Consider the following 20,941-nt stretch of genomic DNA (forward strand, 5'->3'; position numbering starts at 1 on the left):
GGGTTACTCAAGGTGTAACAATATTTCTGTCAGTCAAAAATATTGTCACTTTTTGACGAGAAACGGTTGAATATGCATTCGATCTATTCAGTCTACCCAATGGTCGTAAACTAACCCACATGTATTTTTCAAAAATGGAAGCAGATTTGACTTTTAACAAAGTGGAAACTGCATGGGAGAAAATGGCCGCATTGAATAGGTGTGTGTCCATATTTCGGACTGTTGTAAATATTGGTCCACCTTGAACACTTAAGTGTTCAATATACAGAAACTATCTCAATAATGATAGGCTTATTTGGGGACGATAGATCTCGATATTTTATTAAACCACACGCTACCTGTACATGTACCAGAATGTATGAAAGACTAAAACGATCACTGCAATTGCTATATAATGAAACCATTCAATATCTTGGTCCAAGGACATGATCAGCATTCCGGCAAGGCTTAAATGTCATTCCAAACCACAACGCAACGCGTTTCATCATTTGACTTTGTCATGAGGTGTGGCCTGGAGTGTTTCTCAAGTTTAAATGAGAAAACTAATTAAACTGTGAAATTATTAACAATATATCTTTGAAAGAATGAAAAAAAAAAAAAGAAAAAAATTAAAGTCCTATAAATATTAATCAGCAATAGTGAGGTGGAGATAGTCCATGAATTACTGATGAACCAAATGAAGTAGGACCAAATACAGTGATGAATTGATTATATACTCAGAAAAGAACCCAAATTTGTCAGAACCCACTAAACCTCATATGGCACAACTGCCAAATAAAACTATAATGGGTGAAGGCATCCTTTACAATACAAGGCTATCACTGCTCCTCACCTCTATGGGTGAGGAACAGTGTCTATGGAAAAAAAAAGTCTATAAAGAAAAGTTAAGTCACAAAAGTGAACATTAAACATCCATATATTGAAGTTAATACTTTTATAAGGGAACATAATATGTTACAGACAAAGACAGGAATTCAGGACAAAGAAGCAATACATTATCTCCCAAAGCTTATCGAACTACACAGATAAATGTGAACTACAACACGTCAACCATCTTGTTTTCAAAATATGTAAATCTGGAATCAATCTAGATCCAACATATGTGATGCAAAGATGAAATATTAGTTGATTTGTAACCTTCAGATGAATCCATACTGCATTCCAAATAAGGACAATATTATGAAGGCAGCAATAGGCTACTGAATGTGTATTTGCCAGGACAAAGGACAGAGTTCAAATGCAAAATATGCCAGTCAACAATGTAACGGCAGTTGATGAAGTGGAGAAGAGGCACATGGAAATAAATAGCATTAATCCTTGATTGGAATAAAAGTACCAGACCAGTAATATAAATGGTGTGGTATATATTGCTGACCGTCACAGGGGCTCTTTCAATTAGCCGCTAATAGATGGCTATAATTAGCATGACGCTTTGAAAGGTTATTCAATTAAACATTCTTTTTCGGATACTAATGCATTAGAGCCATGGTCCTCCACATACAGGGAATGTGATGCCTTGATTACTGGCCATCCCCATCTTAATCCTTTATCAATATTGCTGCAACTATGTCAGGAATTTTAGATGCCCCTTTCAGACCGCACTTATTACCCGTTATTTTGCTGTTTTTTTTTTACAGTTTCAAAACGGTAATTTGTGCAGTCTGAAAGGTGCAGAGTGAATTTGCCGGTTCTATTGAACTGGTATTTCTAAACGGTAATAAAGCAGGGTACTACCTGTTTCAGACCCGTTTTTTTTCATCCACTGTTTTTTATGGGTTCAGTGTTGTGAAGGGACAAAATCTGCACTGAAATACCGTTTAAAGATATGCGGTGTGAACGGGGTTTTAGCTGGCAGACCCGTTTTTAGAAACATTTTAAAAAACCTGGTCAAAGCCAGTTTTGCGGTCTGAAAGAAGCATTACTGTCATCAGACAGACCATTACCATCTGCTGGTGAAACTGGAGTACTGCTGCCACAAGGAAAAAAAATATTTTAAAAGTACGAAAGGCAAATGATTAATTTATACTCAAATACTATTTTAATACTCAAAAGTATTTAATTTTGTTCCACCTTATTAAGTTTGTTAAATCGGGCACATCGAGACAAACTTTCACCAATGCTTCTGGGATTGTAGGAAGGTGAATCACTTTTGGAATAAACTGGTGTTTATCAATGATGTATGGTATGACAGATGGAATTTATACCATGTTCTCATTGTCGCCCCTGCAAAAACCCGGGTTTTTGGCGGGGCACAGAGCATCTCAGCTCACAGAGCCCATTCATACTGCACCTTAGACCTGGGAATTTCCTGTGTCTTCCCCGTTCACACTGCTTCCCCTGGTCTGCCTGCCAACAACTGTGTGGAATCTAATAGCAGCTCTGATTGGCTGTTGAAAAAGTAGCTAGCTGTAAGCTGCTGTTTAAAAAGCAGCTTTTATTGGCTGGCTAAAGATGATGTCATTTAAAGAGGGTTAGCCAGTGCAGAGTTCCCAAAAATTACATTGAACTGCTCATAAAATGGGAAATCCATACAGGCACCACCACTCTTCCTCCAATTTAGGTCATGGACCTTAGAGTACTGCTTGCGTAGTGCTTTCAGTTTATTTATTACCTGTTGCTGTGTTTTAATGGATGACACGGGCAGACAGGATTTTCGCAATGTTGTAGTAAACTGTGGAGTCCTTCACTGTGCCGGTCACTTGCTTTTTAATCTCCTCCTCTCCTCTCACAGCCAGCAGCTCCAACACTTCCTCATCCCTCCAGTGCGCCATCTCTGCTCTCCTCTACGCTGCACTAAATGGATGTCACAGGTCACCTGATTTCATTCCCCAATGAGCTTGCTTTTTTGCATCTTGTGTGAAAAACCTGTGTCTAGGCTGTTCACACTGCCGTATGCCTGTGTATTTCCCAGGAAAAACCCTGCAAAAAACCCGTGTGAAATTACCGGGGCATTACACCCAGGAATTTCACTCAAACCTGTTCACACTGAGACACAATATGGGAAATTACCTCTTGCCCTGGCAAATACCCAGGTTTTTGCGGCAATGAGAATGGGGTATTACTTACAATTACCATGCTCTTTAGTCATTGGAATTTTTGGGTCCCTTTCCTTCAGGTCACCCTGACTCAAATTTATTTCCCTTTCTCACTATAGTTCTAACTGTGGTAAAGAAAGTCCTTCAACGAAAACAGACCCAGTTAGTGGCAGTTAGATTCTTCAGGAAGTGGGGTATTTATATTGAGTATATAGATCAAGAAAGGGGAAACTTTGGCTACCAACTGTTGTTGAACTACACATCCCAGCATGCCCTGCAACAGTTTTAGCATGGAAAAAAATAGCAAAACTATAGCAGGGCATGCTGGGTTGTATAGTTCAACAACAGATGGGAGCCAAAGGTTCTCAATACCTGATCTAGATCCTACACTCCAAGTGGATATTATGACAGCGTTTGAATCTACTATGCCCTGGCAGTTCCATAGACAGCTAACTATAGACAAAACAGTTATCCAGTTCCAATTTTTTTCTTGTACACATCCTAAATGATTTACTCCTTATGTATTGCTGGTCTGTCGTGGTTACTCCAGTCTTCCCTACAGTATATGAGACGTCTCATTCCTACTAATTTGCAGCCAAAGTAATATTGGACAATAGGGAGGCAGGTGCAAAAACCCACTCAATCAGTCTAAACTGAGGAATCAATGGGAGTTTTTCCCCACATGTAACCCGATTTGGGAGTTTTTCCATGGATTAGGTTCAGTCCCTCTTTAGGGATTCGGGACTAACTGGATTACCCCAGGGTGGCAAATAAAGAGGATTAACTGAATACACCACCACAATGTCCACAAGAAATCAAAATAATAACGGCTCTTTTAATCCTGGTATTGCTGAATAATCATTTAAAAGGGATTCAATGAAACGATACAAATGAAGTAAAAAATAAATAAATAAAAAAATCCAACATGTCATTTATATAGACTGGCGTTCTTTCTGTAATATGCAATAACAGATGTGTGTGTTTTATTAGTAATAGTAACTTTTATTTTGCCACATTACTCCTATTTAAATTATTGTGTAAACACCTTACCCATCCCTTTAACAAAGTCCAATAACAAGGCGTGCTGGGGACGTGGCTTGGAGTGTAACTTGGCATTTTGGTGAATGTGAACAGTCATTATACACCAATCACTCTGGCACATGTATAGTGTCAATTCGTTTTATAAATACTGAAAATTATCTTCACCATAGACGGGACCTTGGGTGTTTTAGATTAAAGTTTATTTGCACTTATTAATTCACTTCTCCTATAAAATGTGATGAACTGATCAACTGAAAATAGCGCTACTGATACTGAAGTGTAAAACTATTTGTATGACAATGCGTAACCAATATGCCAACCATAGGGGGGGGGGGGGGCACTGCCTCATAGCACTGATGTCTTGAGTTTGAGTCCCAACAAGGTCCTACCTGTGTAAGAGTTGAATGTTCTCCCCGGTAGGTTATTTGTATTAGTCTACATGTGTTGGAGTACAGATTGGGTAAAAACCACCATGAGAAGTAAAACAACTTTACACCTGATGCCACATTAATCCTTGCATGACATATACCAGAAGCAGCAGCGCTAAAACCGTAACATCATGCCACAGAGCAGGGAGAGACTCCTATCACTATGCGTCTCTGCATTGTGCTGCATTCATTGATGCCCCTCAATGTCTACTGAATCAATTGAATTACAGTCCAATGACACTAACAGGGGTATTCAATCCCGGGTCACGACTGTCTATCTGTCTCGACAACTGCGACCCTGGACCATTTTCATTTTGCTCGACAGCATATCAGCGATTCAATGTCCCACCTGCCGATCGGCAAAAAGGGGGCATGTCCGCGCAAACGGCCGTGGATTGTCGAGATTCGGCCATGATCACAACAAGTCACGGCAGTAATTGTCAAAAAGATGGCAAAACAGCATTGAATAGGTGCCGGCCGCTATTTCCCCCATCGGAAATAGCAGCGGGGATTGAATACTCCCCTATAACTTACACTTTTTATGGAAAATTAGAATAAAGTTCAAGTATTTTCTCAAACAGCATCCTAAATCGGATGCAGTTAATTTAAATAGGGACGGTAAAAATACCAACAACCATTGGCAGACAGTCAAAATGCCGACATTTCTTTGAAACAGACTTGATCTTACTGCACTTTCCAAGGGGGCATAGAGTTCGATTATAAGTGTGATGAGCACAGTGAGGCATGGTGCCCTAAAGGCAAGGTACACTTATAGTGTCAACCTAAGGTGACATAAACCCCCTAAAAGTCAACTTTTTGACATGTTTCGACTACAGAAAGTAGCATAAGTCAGAGTATTAGCCTTACCTTTCTCTTGCACTGATGCCTCTGACAATCCCGAGTTTTAGGGCATTTGGTTTCACATAAGTAAGGCTTATGACAAGGCATTTGCTTTGTGTGTTTGCCACAGCGACATTGCTTTTCAACCTCCTGAAAAATGTAAAACAAATATCTGGTGTCAGTCAAGTTAACAACCTCTTACCTTGAAGGACAAGTTTTTAATAGATGGCTTCGAAGCACCTTTCAATCAATTAGTAAAGGACCTGAAGCCATTTTCAAGTGCTTCAAATAAGTGATCTAGCTGTTTCAGGAAGGTTACATTGTGTATTTCATCCATTTAGCAAGACATGTAAAGAGGCGCAATGACCTTGTAAGACAAGAATCTAAGAGTTACTTTACTTTCCTGTACAATATAATCAGCCTGGTGCTGATGGTAAGAGCTTGTGCAGCGCATCTTGTCTGTTTGCTCACTGATGTCCATCTAAGAAGGAATTTGTCCGAAAGAGTGAACCAAAATACCCCCCTAAGAGTATATACAGTATTGCCAGAACATCTACAGTATATTTATGTCTGGAGAGACATAACTGGGTTGCAATGGTTGTTATTAATTCTCACATAGACAAAGTTTAGTGAGTCACACATATGGATATGAGAGAACAGAATTGCTGAGAGCCGTAACGTTTGCACCCAGTATAGGGTAAGTCCAAGTGCTCACTGAAGATGAGATGACTGGTGGTAAAAAAACAGGAGTACACATACTACATTATCAGAGAATACTAGTTAGGCTGTGTAATACCTGCAATCTGGGCAACAGAAAATTTGTGTAGATAGAGCGTAAAATTAAATGGTAAGTCGCAATCCATGCAGCATTACCCTACTCAAAGTTGAATCTAGTGATTAGAAAGGGCTACGTATAATAGACCTGAAATGAAGTGGACTATGGTTAATCCAGTCCTAAGTAGAGCAAACTATTCCAGAAGGTACCGGGCCCTCTACAAAAGTTTCAAGGGGCAGACATATTAGTGGCCGTCTCAATGAAGGCCAAGAAATGCATCTTACAATGGTGGATACAGCCTTGGCCCCCTTCCTTCTCACTCTTTAGTCAAGTTCTTCAATGTATTCAGGGTGGATTGGCAGGAGGCTTGGAAGACATGGAAAAGGTTCATTGGTACCCTTCCCTCCAGACTTTGGGAACAACTATGGAAGTATTTTAGGAGCACCCTTTTAAAAGAGATTTTTATTTGTACTCAAGAACCCCCCCCCCCCCCCCCCAATTCACTAACCATGCCATTAACCCTCCACTACACGACTCTCTCACTTGTGTTAAGTACTCTACTATTATTTTAGATATTTCTATTTGGGTTGATGCTCTCACCCTTTATCTTAAGGTTTAGCTCCAGATGTTCTTTACATTGATTTTATATTTCCATTATATAATTATCTTATTGTATTGCATATACTAATTTGTACTTAAAGTCTTCAATAAAGAAAACCGTTTTTACCCCCCCCCCCCCCCCATACACAGAAAAAAGTAAGGCAAGTATTTGATGCTTTTGATTACTATTTTCATGGCACCGCAATATCAGTAGCCACCAATTTGTGGCCTTTTGTTTGCAGACCTAAGGTGCACAGAAATTTGCGGCCCCTGCTGTTTGGTGCACAATGCAGCCCAGTATTATTTCTGTTCAGTTCTTGCGCCTGGAGCCCCTTTGGTTTAGGTCATGTTGCCAGCATTAGTTTTTGTATGCCGATATTGAAATCATTATTTTTGGTCTAGTTCATAAAGGACAGTACAACAAAACTTAGTAACTGTATGGCCACTGACTGTAACATTCACTGACCTGTCTGCAGGTTTCACAAGGGCCCCTGTGGCAACGCTGCGAGCACGCGTGCAGACTACACTCCAGAACCTTGTCACAGCTATCACCGCAGTTAGGGACGTCTTCTGTACAGGGCAGGCTGTACTCTGAAACCAGATGACAAGAGGAGGACATGTAAGATGCAGGCTACATTAACTTCGGAATACATCCATCTCTATTTTATTTTTTTACATAAAAAAAAAAAAAAAATCCTTTATTGAAGCATAAAAGAACAATTCAAGACAAACAAGTTGTGAACATAATTCAGTATGCAAGTCATACAATCATTTGACAAAATAAAAGAGCATACCATAATCTTATTTCAATGTGTCAACATAATTTGTTTAATGAGGTATACAGATATACAGATGTAGCCCCTGCCATCCTTGGCCGGGGCTCGCCAGACCCTCCCCGCTGGTGAGCACCGGCAGAGAGGGGCTACACTGAACTGGGACGCGCGTGCGTCTCATACGCACGCGCGTCCCAGTCTCTCGGCGGGGACGCTGCGTGTCCCTGCCCGTCTCCTTTTCAGGGAGACGGGCAGGGTTAGGAGAGCGCTCGGGGCAGCGAGGACCTGAGGCAGGCTCCGTTGCCAGGGGGCACGATAAAATCTCATGCCTGACCTTTTCTGGGTCCCAACATAAATGAAGGTTCTAATATCATCTGACAACTTAGAAATAAAAGGAAGGTAAACCGTTTATTACAATAAACTTATAGATTACTCTGCATAGCCTCCTCCTCTTCCCCTCCACACAGCATGATTAGCTAGAGCAGGGCCCAGCTGCCTAATAACACACACACACACACAGATGATGACACAGCCCTATAGCAGCCTCCTCTCCCCCACCCCCCAGCAGAATGTACTGTATATAGTGTTAGTGTGCCACACACCACAATGCCCAGTACATAATGTGCCACACACCTGACTGCCCAGTACATAATGTGCCACGCACCTGAATGCCCAGGACATAATGTGCCACACTTGAATGCCCAGGACATAATGTGCCACACTTGAATGCCCAGGACATAATGTGCCACACTTGAATGCCCAGTACATATTGTGCCACACACACCACAATGCCCAGTACATATTGTGCCACACACACCACAATGCCCAGTACATATTGTGCCACACACACCACAATGCCCAGTACATATTGTGCCACACACACCACAATGCCCAGTACATAATGTGCCACACACCATAATGCCCAGTACATAATGTGCCACACACCATAATGCCCAGTACATAATGTGCCACACACCATAATGCCCAGTACATAATGTGCCACACACCATAATGCCCAGTACATAATGTGCCACACACCACAATGCCCAGTACATATTGTGCCACACACCACAATGCCCAGTACATAATGTGCCACACACCTGATGCCCAGTACATATTGTGCCACACACCTGAATGCCCAGTCAGTACATAATGTGCCACACCCCACAATGCCCAGTCAGTACATAAGGTGCCACACACCACAATGCCCAGTACGTAATGTGCCACACTCCTGAATGCCCAGTACGTAATGTGCCACACACCACAATGCCGTCAGTTGATAATGTCACACCATAATGCCCAACATTGTGTCACACACACAGTAATGTAATGCATTGCCTGCTTATAATACACATAATAGGTATAACAGTGTGTACATGATGTTGCTGGCATTGGATGCTTGTGCAGTAGTGCTTGTACCTACTGCGGGACTCAACGCTGACTGTGGGAGAGCTGCCTGGCCTACACATAATACCCCAGCTGTCAGCCTGGACACAGGGAATGGGCACAGTCACCCAGTGCTCATGGTATAGGGAATGAACTACCTCTACTGCAGAGGATTGGGCACTGTGACTGTGCGCAAAGTACTCACATTCCTTGCAAGGCCAGTCAGCCAGCGCCCGACTGTGTGATGCGTGAGCAGTGCACGTTCCCTCCTCTGCGGCCGCATCACAGAGCGGGAAAACAGATCCCTCCGCCCTAGCCTAGCTACAATTACACAGCGTGCCAGGCATACCAATGCAACCTGATTGCGTCCCAGGGGACGCAGGCAGAAACAAAAACTGAGTCTCTGCTGCTCAAAAGCGGGTAAAATACTCGCTATAGCGAGTATTTGCGAACCCTGTTTATACTACAAAAACAGTCGCTGTGAGCGACGCTGGCATTTTTAGTGGATATTTTGAGGATCACTCACAGCAACATTGGCGCTCAAAGGGTTAAAACAAACTGCCTACAAGGGCAAAATCTGCACGGTTGCAAGCTGGGACCTTATTACACTGGCAGCATGGATGGTTAGCATTACTGCCATAAAGTACTCGTATTTGAACCAAAGATAATAAAATGTGTCTACTCCAAAAGCCATAAAATATTCATCATTAACCTATTCAGTGGCAATCCCGAGAATTTTCCGGGCTGTGCCTCAGTGCCCAGTCTGGCAAGCCCGGAAAATTCTCGGGATTGCCACTGTTTGGAGTAGGGCAGCGCTGCTGAGTTCACTCTGATCTCAGGCAGCGTCGCGCTGCCCGGCTCCCTCCCCTCTGCGGCGTCGCCTCCTCCTCCCCCCTCCCCTCCGGGTTTTCAATAGAAGTCCCCGGCGCCGGCTTATGACAAGCCGGCTGCCGGGGACAGCGATGCGGTGGGGGGGGGCGCAGGTCCGGGCAGCCGCTGATTGACAGTTCAGCGGCGCTGCCCGGACCCAGGGGGGTAGTGGTGTTTTTTTTTTAAAGGGAGCGCTCCCCATAAAAAACTCGCCCAGTGGGGAGCGCTCCCCCCAAAAAAAACCACCACTGAAGGGGTTAATGAGCTCAGGAGAAACAAATGGAACATACCTTTAGCATTATGGCACCCACCAAATATAGGTCTTTGCTACCACAAAATCACCCATATTATTGGAGTTCATAGCTGTGCATGTTGTGCCATTTTCCCTTTACTGCGTTCATCCTATGTCCATTATTATGAGCTTACATTATCATATACAGCACAATACTGCTTACATAGAGAGAGAACGTGCCAGCTGTGAGACAGCAGAGGCTTACATTGTACAATAAATATGGAAGTCAATAAATCATTAATATTTATCCCGTTTACATGAAGTCAATAATACAAGCATTGGGGTCATTTGAAAAGTGTGGTCAATTTCTAAGTGATGGTGCCACAATCCATGGGTTACCATCCTAACGCCACCCAGGCAAAATTAAAGCCAGAAATGAACAAAAGCAAATTCTGTGCAAAATGACACAAATTGGGCTTCAAATCCCCATGCGCTCTATTCTCCGGATTTGGCCCTGAGGGATTTCTTCCCTTTTCCAATTCTAAAAATCTGGCTGTCAGAAGAACTTCGATGAATGAGGAAGTCGTCATCATGGTCACTGAGTGGAGACGCCATACTTTTACAACAATATAGAACAATTGGAAACTCGCTGTACTAAGTGTTTCGCCCTCAAGAAATGGGAATATTTTGTTTTACACAAAAAAAAAAAAAAGTTTACTACGTTTACCAAACGCCCTCGTACATTACTTTACATTACTTACGTGGTCTGCTAATCATTTTCACTTTAGAAAGTAACCATATTTTGTTTTTTTGTTTTGTTTGTTACCCAATTAACCCGATTTTGTCAGCCAAAATATCCATGATAACGTCACAGTCTAATTATCTGACATTTATTTCGGAGTCTGCGGTATAGCCCAGGGGGATAAATTAGTCCCTGGTAAATGACCTCAATCAATTAAAATTTCCCCTATAATGGAGCACCATACAGTACACACACACACACTGAGAATTATGCTAAAACAGTATTGAATCAATAAAAAAGTAAACACATTCTGAGAACCGTACTTGATTTTCCACAAGGGCATAAACGATTGCCCGAACGAGGACACTGTCCGCATGGGCCTGCATGGCAAACCTGCTCACAGGTGTGGTTCCCACAAGGTAAAGGTTTTTCACAGACCTGAAATCAAAGATATGCATTAATAGGACACCACAAAACATTGTGGATGCTCAAAAATTCCCATGTGGTTTCTTTGTATTCACTTATTTGATATTAGACTGCAAGCTCTGGAGGTCAGGGCCTTTAGAGCGACCATTGCTGGACTGTTACTCCACTGCACCACCCATCACATCAAAGTTTCCCAGGCCCACAGTACTGGCAGTGAAGGAGGACTGCCTATGTGACAAAGGCATAACCAATGCAGTCTATACAAGACAACCCTTTCCACTGCTACAGTAGGTTGCATTTTGTAAACAGCACTTGAATCCTTTGTATAACAGGTTATTACTAACATTTAGGTGCATCAGAACTGTGAGAAACACTATCAGAATAAGCCAACAACACAAACGTTAAACTTTCCTTTGTACAATATACTTATAGAAATATTTTCATGGAATGTTCATTGAGGACATGAAAAGAGGGCAACTCACAAGTTCGCATTGCCAGTTTGGACTTGCACACAGGCGCTCTGAAACTTTCCGTCCGCAAAGACATTTCTGCTTGCTGACTCTTGGGCATGGCTGGCAGTCTCCTGAGGAAACAAAGGTTAGGAATAAATGTTATATTAGATTGCATCGTCACAATAGTTCAATTGCTCCCTTGCAGCAAATGCAACATGCAATCACCATGAAGAGACCTATTTTATTCTCAATAGTTTTACATCCCCATACAAAATGTAATCTATGTTGCTTCATTTAATTGTAAAAAAAAAAAAATGTATGAAATCAGTTATAGTGAAAGCAAAATCCCACAAACTAAACAAAATGAGGAGATTTGTATTTTATTTCAATTAAAAGAGGCAAACAATGAAAATAAATCTGAAGAACAATTCTGTATTTTAATATTATACACAATGGGGGTTACCGATGTTTTGCGTCTGCGCATGTGCAGATGCAGGGTGCAAGCAGGCACAGCGAACTTCATGCCGTCCCGCTCGCACCTAGCAGTGCAGCGGGGCGCAGTCCATGGGCATTCCCATACTAAAACTCCCGGTGACGCAGGTGCCCGGGGTAGGCAGCTTACATCACCGGATGTCAGCTGCCCGCCTGCTTCCCGCATAGGGCGCTTGGAGATCAGAGATACCATAGAATAACACAAAAAGAATATAGCAGGCACAGAGCCTCTCGGCTGCCAAATACGGAGATTCCTGACAGACAACGGCCATCCAGAAAGGCTCAGTCATTGCTGCAAGGAGTCAGTCAGAATTCTTGTATTCCCTGCCGGAGTTCCATTAACTCTCATCATCCAGATTAGGGGCTACAAATAACAGGGTGCTAGTTGAGGAGACTCACACTCGTACCTACTTTCTGCAAGTTCATACCACAACTCGCATTAGGTAATAGCCTGAATGTTGGAGAGTTTGAGGCTATTAGAAATAAAAGACCATGTGAATTTTATGGTAGGTAAATATGCACATTGTTATGAGTTTCACTACAAGGGGCAAGTTTGGCAGATGCCTGCACAGATCACCAAGTTTGGTGCAGGTTTCTTTGTGCAAAAGTTACTATATAGGCAAGTTTCAGCAAAAAAGTCAGGTTCTCCTTTATTTAATGAACGAGCACGGGGCTCTTAAAATATTGGGGAAAAATGACATAGAGTCCCCTGTATTTTTAGAACCAGCAGCAGATTCCACAGCCAGGGGGGCTACACTTGACAAGGGTCACCTGGTGCAAACTTTCACCTACCTAACAAATCTTCTGAAAATGTATCAGAACTATCAGATGTATCAGAACTACCTTTATGACACGGGTTTGTACACTTGTGTTGTCCACACAACAGCAATCTCCCGCACGGCTGCTGACACGACCAGTCCTTGGTGCTGCATCTGCGGGGAACAGACTTTGCCTTCTTGCAGAAACATGTGGTGGTCACCATCTTCGGGCATGGCGGACACGGGCCTACGTGGAAAGAGAGATGGCATATAATGGTGTTAGGGTCATCTGCTAGTGAGAACATTATTACTGGGGAGGAGATGTCCTACTCAATACTATAATTGTGCATAAACAGATTGATAACACAGCACTGCAATAACCATATAATCTGCTTCTCCGATAATGCCAATAGCAAACAAACACAGTATATGTAGGTTATGTATTTGAGCGATAGAAGACGGGCGGTGCAATCATATTTCTCGTCTACACTTAATATTTCTTTTGGAACTTAAACTGAGTGGTAGCAGTGGGACGATCACCTGGAACCCCATGAATAAATAGGTTATTACATAAAAGAAAGAAGCTGTATTTATGGTGCAGTACAGGTGTATGGATAGAAGCATGCTTTGCTGTAAGTCTCTGATATACGGTCAGTTTCATTCATTACCTGGATGGCACAGCAGCAAACATTTGTGACCACAAGACGGCTTAAATTCCCTTTCACAAACTTGTCCACAAGAATGGGGTACAAGCCACGGGTCCAGAGGTGGATCTTGTACTTTTCCGCAATAACAGAAATACCGAGCAGGAGTCTCTGATCGCTTATACTCGTATCGACACTTTGGGCTGAAAACAGAAGCCACACATATTACATGGATTTATACAGACGTATCTGGATAAAAGGATAGTTCCAATGGTCTATAACTAAGGTGAGAGAAGAGCAGAAATATATACAAAGAATACAGGATTTATAGAACAAATCATCTAGGATGCGAGATTGTATATTAACCTGACTGCAGCTAGCCCTAAGCAGCATCATTCACATAATGCAGTGTAAGTAGGGGAGTTGGCCACACTGGTAGGTATACAGAGCATTTGGATTGTAGCAAGTATCAAGAGCACTACTTGCTAAGCCACGCACACTACTGTGCATATCTGTCAAACCAGCAAGGCTGCAGTAATTACAAAGTGAGCTATATAGGAGCACTGGCAATGATGAGACCAATGACTGCAATGTCCACTGTAGTCTCTGTGCAGTGTCGCGGTGACGCTCTCTAACTCGCATCTGACTAGGATGTATTTTGATTCATGTATTTTACCCACAGGAACCCGTTTGTTGTAGTGCGCACTACTTAATCACCGTGCGGCGGGCACCACTGGTGATACACTGTGACTATTTATCAGCAATCAGCTGGGGGCATGCCATTTGATACTATCCATACTCCATGAGTTTGCCTTAACCTGAGACGGATCTTATAGCACCTACGGCTATTTAAAAAGGCACCACCGCTGTACCAGTTATATGTACAGACATAGTATCTAGAGGGGGCACGCTGCAATTTATTTACCTTATACAGCGAATACTGCCCCTACTCTAGACTTGGCACCAATGCAGATAACACCTGTGCTACACTGGTGGATAATCATTAAATATCCACCACCAGCCTTTGGCAGCGCCCCATTCAACTGTGAATTACTGATTGCATGACTGAGAAATAACAGTATCTGAATATCTTGATTCACTGCTATTTCACTCAAGGGCTAATTTATAAAAACCTTGTTGACACAGCAGTCGACAGGCTGAAGTGATTTCCAAACTATTGTATCTCTACACAGACCAGTCAAAAAGGAAATCGTTTATTAATAAAAAGAGCTACATACGTATTTCTCTCCTCTATAAGTGCAATTCCAGCCAAATAAGAGAAGTTTGAGAAATCCTGACATATGCTCTTTTTAAGTGTTGGCCGATTGTTGTGTTGACCCCTTTTTTTCATAAGAGACTCTTGTAAACACCTGGCGATACATATAAGCCTATTGGACTTAGTCTCTAAGGAACAGCTAACAGACCAATTAGAATACCTTTGACATTGGCTGTTACTTATGTCAACTGATAAAGTCTACTCACCACAGTAGACAGACATATCTAACTCAACATTGAGGTTCCCTCATACTAAGGGCAGTCCTAGCCTATATAATAGAGGTCTTAGTAACTCATGTTGCATTTATGTCGGTTGACACCTGTGTTGACACATGGGAAACACCATCAACATTGATTGATACTAGGGCCCAATTGAATTCTATATAAGTCTCTTTACCATAAATTAGCAGTGTCTCAGATGACAAACAGGCAGTCAGTCACTAATAGACTGTTTATTATTAATACTGTCTGTGGTCACCACCCATACTGTGTTTACTCATACTAATTACCGCACTGGTGTTAGTATGTTCGCACCTGCATGAAGGGGTTTTGAGCCATACAGACACAATTGCATTGTATTTACATGTTATTAGTAATAAAAGTGTCAGCTTACTATACCTGTGGGGATACCTATACCTACCTTTAGTCAATACGGATGTGGAGTCAGAGAGCCACCATTTTTTAAACACATTCATGTACATGTTGTTTTGTTTGTGTGTTTTTATATTTCGCCTTATTAACAGATATTAATAAAAGTTAAATTTTATTTGTTTAGTTCATTTAGGTGCACCACACCAGGACATACTTTTTTCTCTCTTGCCAAGTAAGCCACGCGCACTACTGTGCATATCTGTCAAACCAGCAAGGCTGCAGTAATTACAAAGTGAGCTATATAGGAGCACTGGCAATGATGAGACCAATGACTGTAATGTCCACTGTAGTCTCTGTGCAGCGTGGGTAAACTGCACTGCAGTCAGTATGTTTCACTGTATATATGCGAAAAATGTTAATAACAGATACTAAAATATCTGAATAGGGCACCTGTATTGAACTGCCTTGTCAAGCTGCAACAATAAGAAGGGGTGTTACCCCCTTATAGGTAAAACAATATATAAACAAAGGTAGTTGCGCTACACAATAAAATCAGTTTGTGCAATAATTAAGAAAAATTACAGGGATGCCAAACTTGCGGCCCACCAGCTGTTGTGGAACTACACATGCCAACATGCCCGGCCACAGTTTTAGCACTCCCTAATAGAAAATCTGTAGCAGGGCATGCTGGGATGTGTAGTTCCACAGCAGTTGGAGGGCCGTAAGTTTAACACCTCTGCCTTATTAGATCAATACTACAAAGCATGACTGAGTATTGTCATGGTTTTACCTACAAATATTCCTCAACAAAAATCACCAACCACAGTACTGTAAATTAACCCCATGTGTGCTTAGGACAATTCAGATAATTTAGCGCTGTAGTATTCGGACAAGCATTACCATGCTGTTTGGTACAGAGGATTTATGTTAACAATAGAGCGGTCTTTGTCACTACAGGGGGTATTCAACCATGTCTGGATTTTTTGGGTAGCCGAAAAATCCGGGCAAGTCTATTTAATTCAGCCATTTTTCAGATTGTTTTTTCGCTGAAACAGATTAGACTTTGATTAAAAATTAAATTACAATTGCCACCTAATCCACTGACTATATACGGATGTATATTTTGGTAGAAAATTGTCGAAAAGTGATGACGTAACCTCCAAGATCATGGCCGGGCAGGGTATAGGGGGGAAAGAGGGCAGCTTAAGCTTGGCTGCTGACATCACCAATGTCGTCATTATTGTGGGTGGGCTCAGAACCTACGGAGGTGCTGGGCCGTCCCTAAGCTCCTTGGTCAATGTGAATAAATGCCGTGCATATGCTCATGGTATCTATCCACGCTGCGGCGGGGACTCATGGTCCTAGCTGTTTTTAGCATGGCACTACTAAGTGAGCAGGGAGCGTTTTGCCCTTCAGAAAATGGGCATGATTCAGCTAAAACAGCCTAGAGTGAACACATCTTTATATAATTGTATATACAATAATAAATACAATCCAAAAAATACAGCACACACTGTGAGCGGCACAGACCTCTCCGTAGCTCAGCGAGGTGAAAGTACAGAGTGTGTATGATATTTGTACTGTCACATACCAGGGCCAAGGATAATCTTTCTTTTCAAAGTCATCATCTGTGAGCGGAGAAGACAAGAGGAATACGCTGTCCTTGGCCCACTTCTGGATGCACGGCATGTGAAATATGCAGTAACAGGCACAGCAGCTCCAGACCTATTAAAGGGAACCATTTATAATTATAGAGTATCTATAGTCTCACATGGACATGCTGCTCAGGTAGAGAAGCACATAAGCAGTATATAAAAAGATATAGGGCAGTATACAATTAGCTGTGGTCATTTACCATGACTAATTACTGCCGACGGAGCGAACCCATTAGCCCCAATGTAGGCGCTAATCGGGGAAACAAAATCCACTGTAAGTGACCATTTTTTACCCGATTGCGATTGTGAAAATGCGTAGGTAGGCAACCTTTTTGCAGATCCTATACAGCAGGGATGGGGAACCTTTGGCCCGCCAGCTGTTGTTGAACTACACATCCCAGCATGCTTTGCAACAGTATTAGCATGGACAAATAGCAAAACTGTAGCAGGGCATGCTGGTATGTGTAGTTCAAAAACATCAAGGAGTGCCAAGGGTTCCCCATCCCTGCTATACAGGGTAGTCTGGCTCTACCAGGATAGCCCAAATTGCTATAAAAGCCTGTTTATTCCATGCTGCAAATTACCACAGATAATTAGGATACCCCCTGTTGTGTGAAAACGATTAACTGTTTTAAATAAAGCTTTTAGTTTTCATTGAAAGCAGCAGCATTTAGAATATGAATAATTTAAGGCATCTCCAGTTCCGTATATAATTGTAGTTAGACATTAACCCTTTTTAAGTGCGGTCAAAAAAAAAAAGATGTGAAAATTGGCAAGCAAACATTTTTATTCATAGTAATGACCTGTAATGTTTATCTTATACAGGAAATCTTTTTTACACAGCATTTTTTTTTTTATTCGAATTTAGATTATTATAAAAATGTGAGCTACGCCGGCATATTTAGCGGATATTTTGAACATCTCTCACAGATGTTGGAGCTCAAAGGGTTAAGCAGAGAAACAACTAAGTCGCTGGTACTGACATTTACTGCAAACAACTGCAATTTTGAAGGTTAAACAAAGCAGATTATAGAAGAAAGCAACTAAAACCATAGGGTGCAAGACTGAAACGGTATCTTCAAAACACTTATCAAAGGGTACGTTTCCTTGTATTGCTGAGCGAAAACACAGACACAAACCACTGCAGCACACAGACTTCAGCAACATTTTAGGTAGAATTACTATTTCCTGGCTTATGCTGTGTACACACGGGGGAGATATATTGCTCAGCCATATATGGCTGAGCAATATATGGCTGAGCAATATATGGCTGAGCAATATATGGCTGAGCAATATATTGCTCAGTTTCTCCTGTTCATCAGCGACCAGAGATGGTCGCTGATGAAAAAGAAACTGCCGGGGGGAGCCCGACAGTGGTAATCAGCTGGTCGCAGGAGCATGTTCCTGCGACAAGCGATCACCACAGGGGCAAAAACGGGAGCGCGCACCCGGCGATATATCGCCGGTGCACACTCCCATTGCGGGCAATATGATCGCTGAGCGACCATATTTCCCGCGATTTTGGACAAAAATCGCCCCCGTGTGTACGCACCTTTACACTTGCATGTTTTGCTGGTAACCCAGCAGGTGCACAGGTGTACTAATTACTCAGACACATTTTATAAGGTCCGCAGGTGGAGTTAATTATTTCAATTGTGATTCTGTGAGGTGACCTGCAAAACATGCACTGCGTGGGGTAATGAGGACGAGTTCCCTGACCACTGGTGTAGACATTAGCATTTTGGCCAAATACTGATAAAACCGAGCAAACATGGCCTTTTTTTTTACCTTAAGTAAAATCAAGTATATACAATTCTGGAGAAGAAATACTAATCCATGTAACCTCTCTGTACATTTTTCCAGAATGGTATCAGAATCCAGAACCGTGGGCAATCAGAAGACCGACAGTGGCCTGTTGAAGGTCAGGATCCTCACACGGTAAGTATACTAACCCTCCCCATCTAACCCAATCCCTCCCTTTAGTGACTAACCCTAACTGTTCTTTCCCGCAGAGTGCCTAGCTCTAACCTTTCTTAATGACTAACCCTAGCCCCGCAGCCTAACTGCCTAACCATAACCCTTTCCTGCTCTGTATACATTTTCAATTGGAATGCTGACAGCCAGGATTCCAGTTCTGGTATTGTTTGACCACTGTCAGGATTCTGACATCAGGATTTCAGAATGCCGGCATCCAAACCGCCGGCGTGCTCATTGGATCCTGTTGTGCGTACTCTAACCAAGTACGGGCTCCTTGAAGCAGCCGACTCAAAACTTTGCAAATGGAGATATTGGCTGGCTGTGAGTAAAAGGTCAGTTAATTATTTAGTTTGTTTATTATCACTTTACATAGTACTTTTTCTTGAAGTGCATTGGGAACACAGGGATGACACTGGGTATAGTTGATGAGCTAGAGGCTGGGCACCAAGTGACAACTTTCCCCAGCAGCCCATGGTCCCCCTCATGTATACCCTTTATTTTTTTTATCACAACCACAAAAGAAACAAACATTTTGGCGTCAACTCAACTGCAAAAAATGCCGACCATGCCTGTGATCTAGAACACACATAGAGGATTATTCAGACCTGATCACACAGCTGCAAATTCGCAGGCCGGATGATCGATAGACTGCGCATGTGTATGGATCATATTAAAATCCGGCCACTTATTTTATGGCTGGACGTATGAAAGGTCATTGACAGAAAGCCGGAGTTTGGGGGTGGTAACCGGACGTCAGAAAAACCGCAGGCGCGCCCAGGTGTTTGATGGCATGTGACGTCAGCTCAGGCACGTGACAATCAACCTGTTGCTATTGCAGCCGCCGAGTTAGTCCTGTGCTACGTACAGACCGCACACACTGTAAAAAACAACATTCGATGGTGAGCGGCTTGTGTATGGATTTGCCGCTAGTTGCTGATCCAGCTAATTTTCACAAGCCGTGCTAAGGTATTCCAATGCTTGCACTGGCCGGTATTTCACTCCCGATTACCGGATCGCAGGGCTATGCAATTTAGCAGCAATGCAATCAGGTCTGAATAACCTCCAAATAACCCACTTATGGCATCTGCCAGATGTAGTGTCTGTGGGAGCGCCCCTATTGGGTTGTGAATAAATATATGCAATTACAGGGGGAGACACTGTGGGCAATGCTTGCAACTGAAATCGACCCCTTTAAAACGACTGATAAAACATTTGAAGAAGACGACCCCTAGCTGACCATAAGGCAAATAGACTAACCTACTGTTCTGTATGGTGCAGCAGCAATTGAAGCTTAACATATGTAATATTTCAGCAACTATCCAATACATAGCTGATAATCAACAGGACTACAGAGAATGATGTTGGAACAAACTATATAAAAATCATATGGGCAGCTCAAACTATCTGCATGCAACTAATGAACCAGGGGTAAGACTAGAAGCAGAGATTATATATATATATATATATATATATATATATATATATATATATATATATATATATATATATATATATATATATATATATATATATATATATATATATATATATATATATATATATATATATATATATATATATATATATATAGAAACACATGTATCCTTGCAGATATATGATTGGCAGCACACCTTTTAGTTGAAGTAAATAAATTCCATTTATTGCTCAATGGATCTCATAGCAAAAAAGTTCATATCATATCATACTTGGACTGATTTGCAGAAAAATAATTCATGGTGGGACACTCAAATATTCACCCATCCAAAGAGATTTCCAATAGCAGTCGACGAGCCCGTTTCGGCTTTCATGCCTTCATCCTGGACTGACTCATTCAAAGTGAGCAGATCAGCCCAGTATATAGCTGTCACACTGCTATTCAAATCCCCCGCACCTGTGATGGTTTAATTGCCTGACCAATGTACGTGCTCCTGCACTTAAACAATCGCAAT

At 42.0% G+C, this 20,941-nt stretch overlaps 1 protein-coding gene across 1 annotated transcript in view; it reads right to left on the reverse strand.

Moving 5' to 3' along the window:
- The window catches only part of NFXL1 (nuclear transcription factor, X-box binding like 1), a 102,598-nt gene that overhangs the window by 66,901 nt on the left and 14,756 nt on the right, over window positions 1–20,941 (reverse strand). Inside the window, exons 5-11 of the mRNA XM_083167932.1 lie at window positions 16,952–17,085; window positions 13,519–13,697; window positions 12,936–13,097; window positions 11,631–11,731; window positions 11,046–11,160; window positions 7,186–7,310; window positions 5,372–5,494 (exon numbers count right to left, since the gene is read on the reverse strand). Of these exons, the coding sequence (XP_083024058.1) occupies window positions 5,372–5,494; window positions 7,186–7,310; window positions 11,046–11,160; window positions 11,631–11,731; window positions 12,936–13,097; window positions 13,519–13,697; window positions 16,952–17,085 (939 nt within the window). The remainder of the gene's footprint in view (window positions 1–5,371; window positions 5,495–7,185; window positions 7,311–11,045; window positions 11,161–11,630; window positions 11,732–12,935; window positions 13,098–13,518; window positions 13,698–16,951; window positions 17,086–20,941) is intronic.

Source organism: Crinia signifera, chromosome 1 (assembly GCF_055691185.1).
Source record: "Crinia signifera chromosome 1, ASM5569118v1, whole genome shotgun sequence".
NCBI classification, from domain to species: Eukaryota; Metazoa; Chordata; class Amphibia; order Anura; family Myobatrachidae; genus Crinia; species Crinia signifera.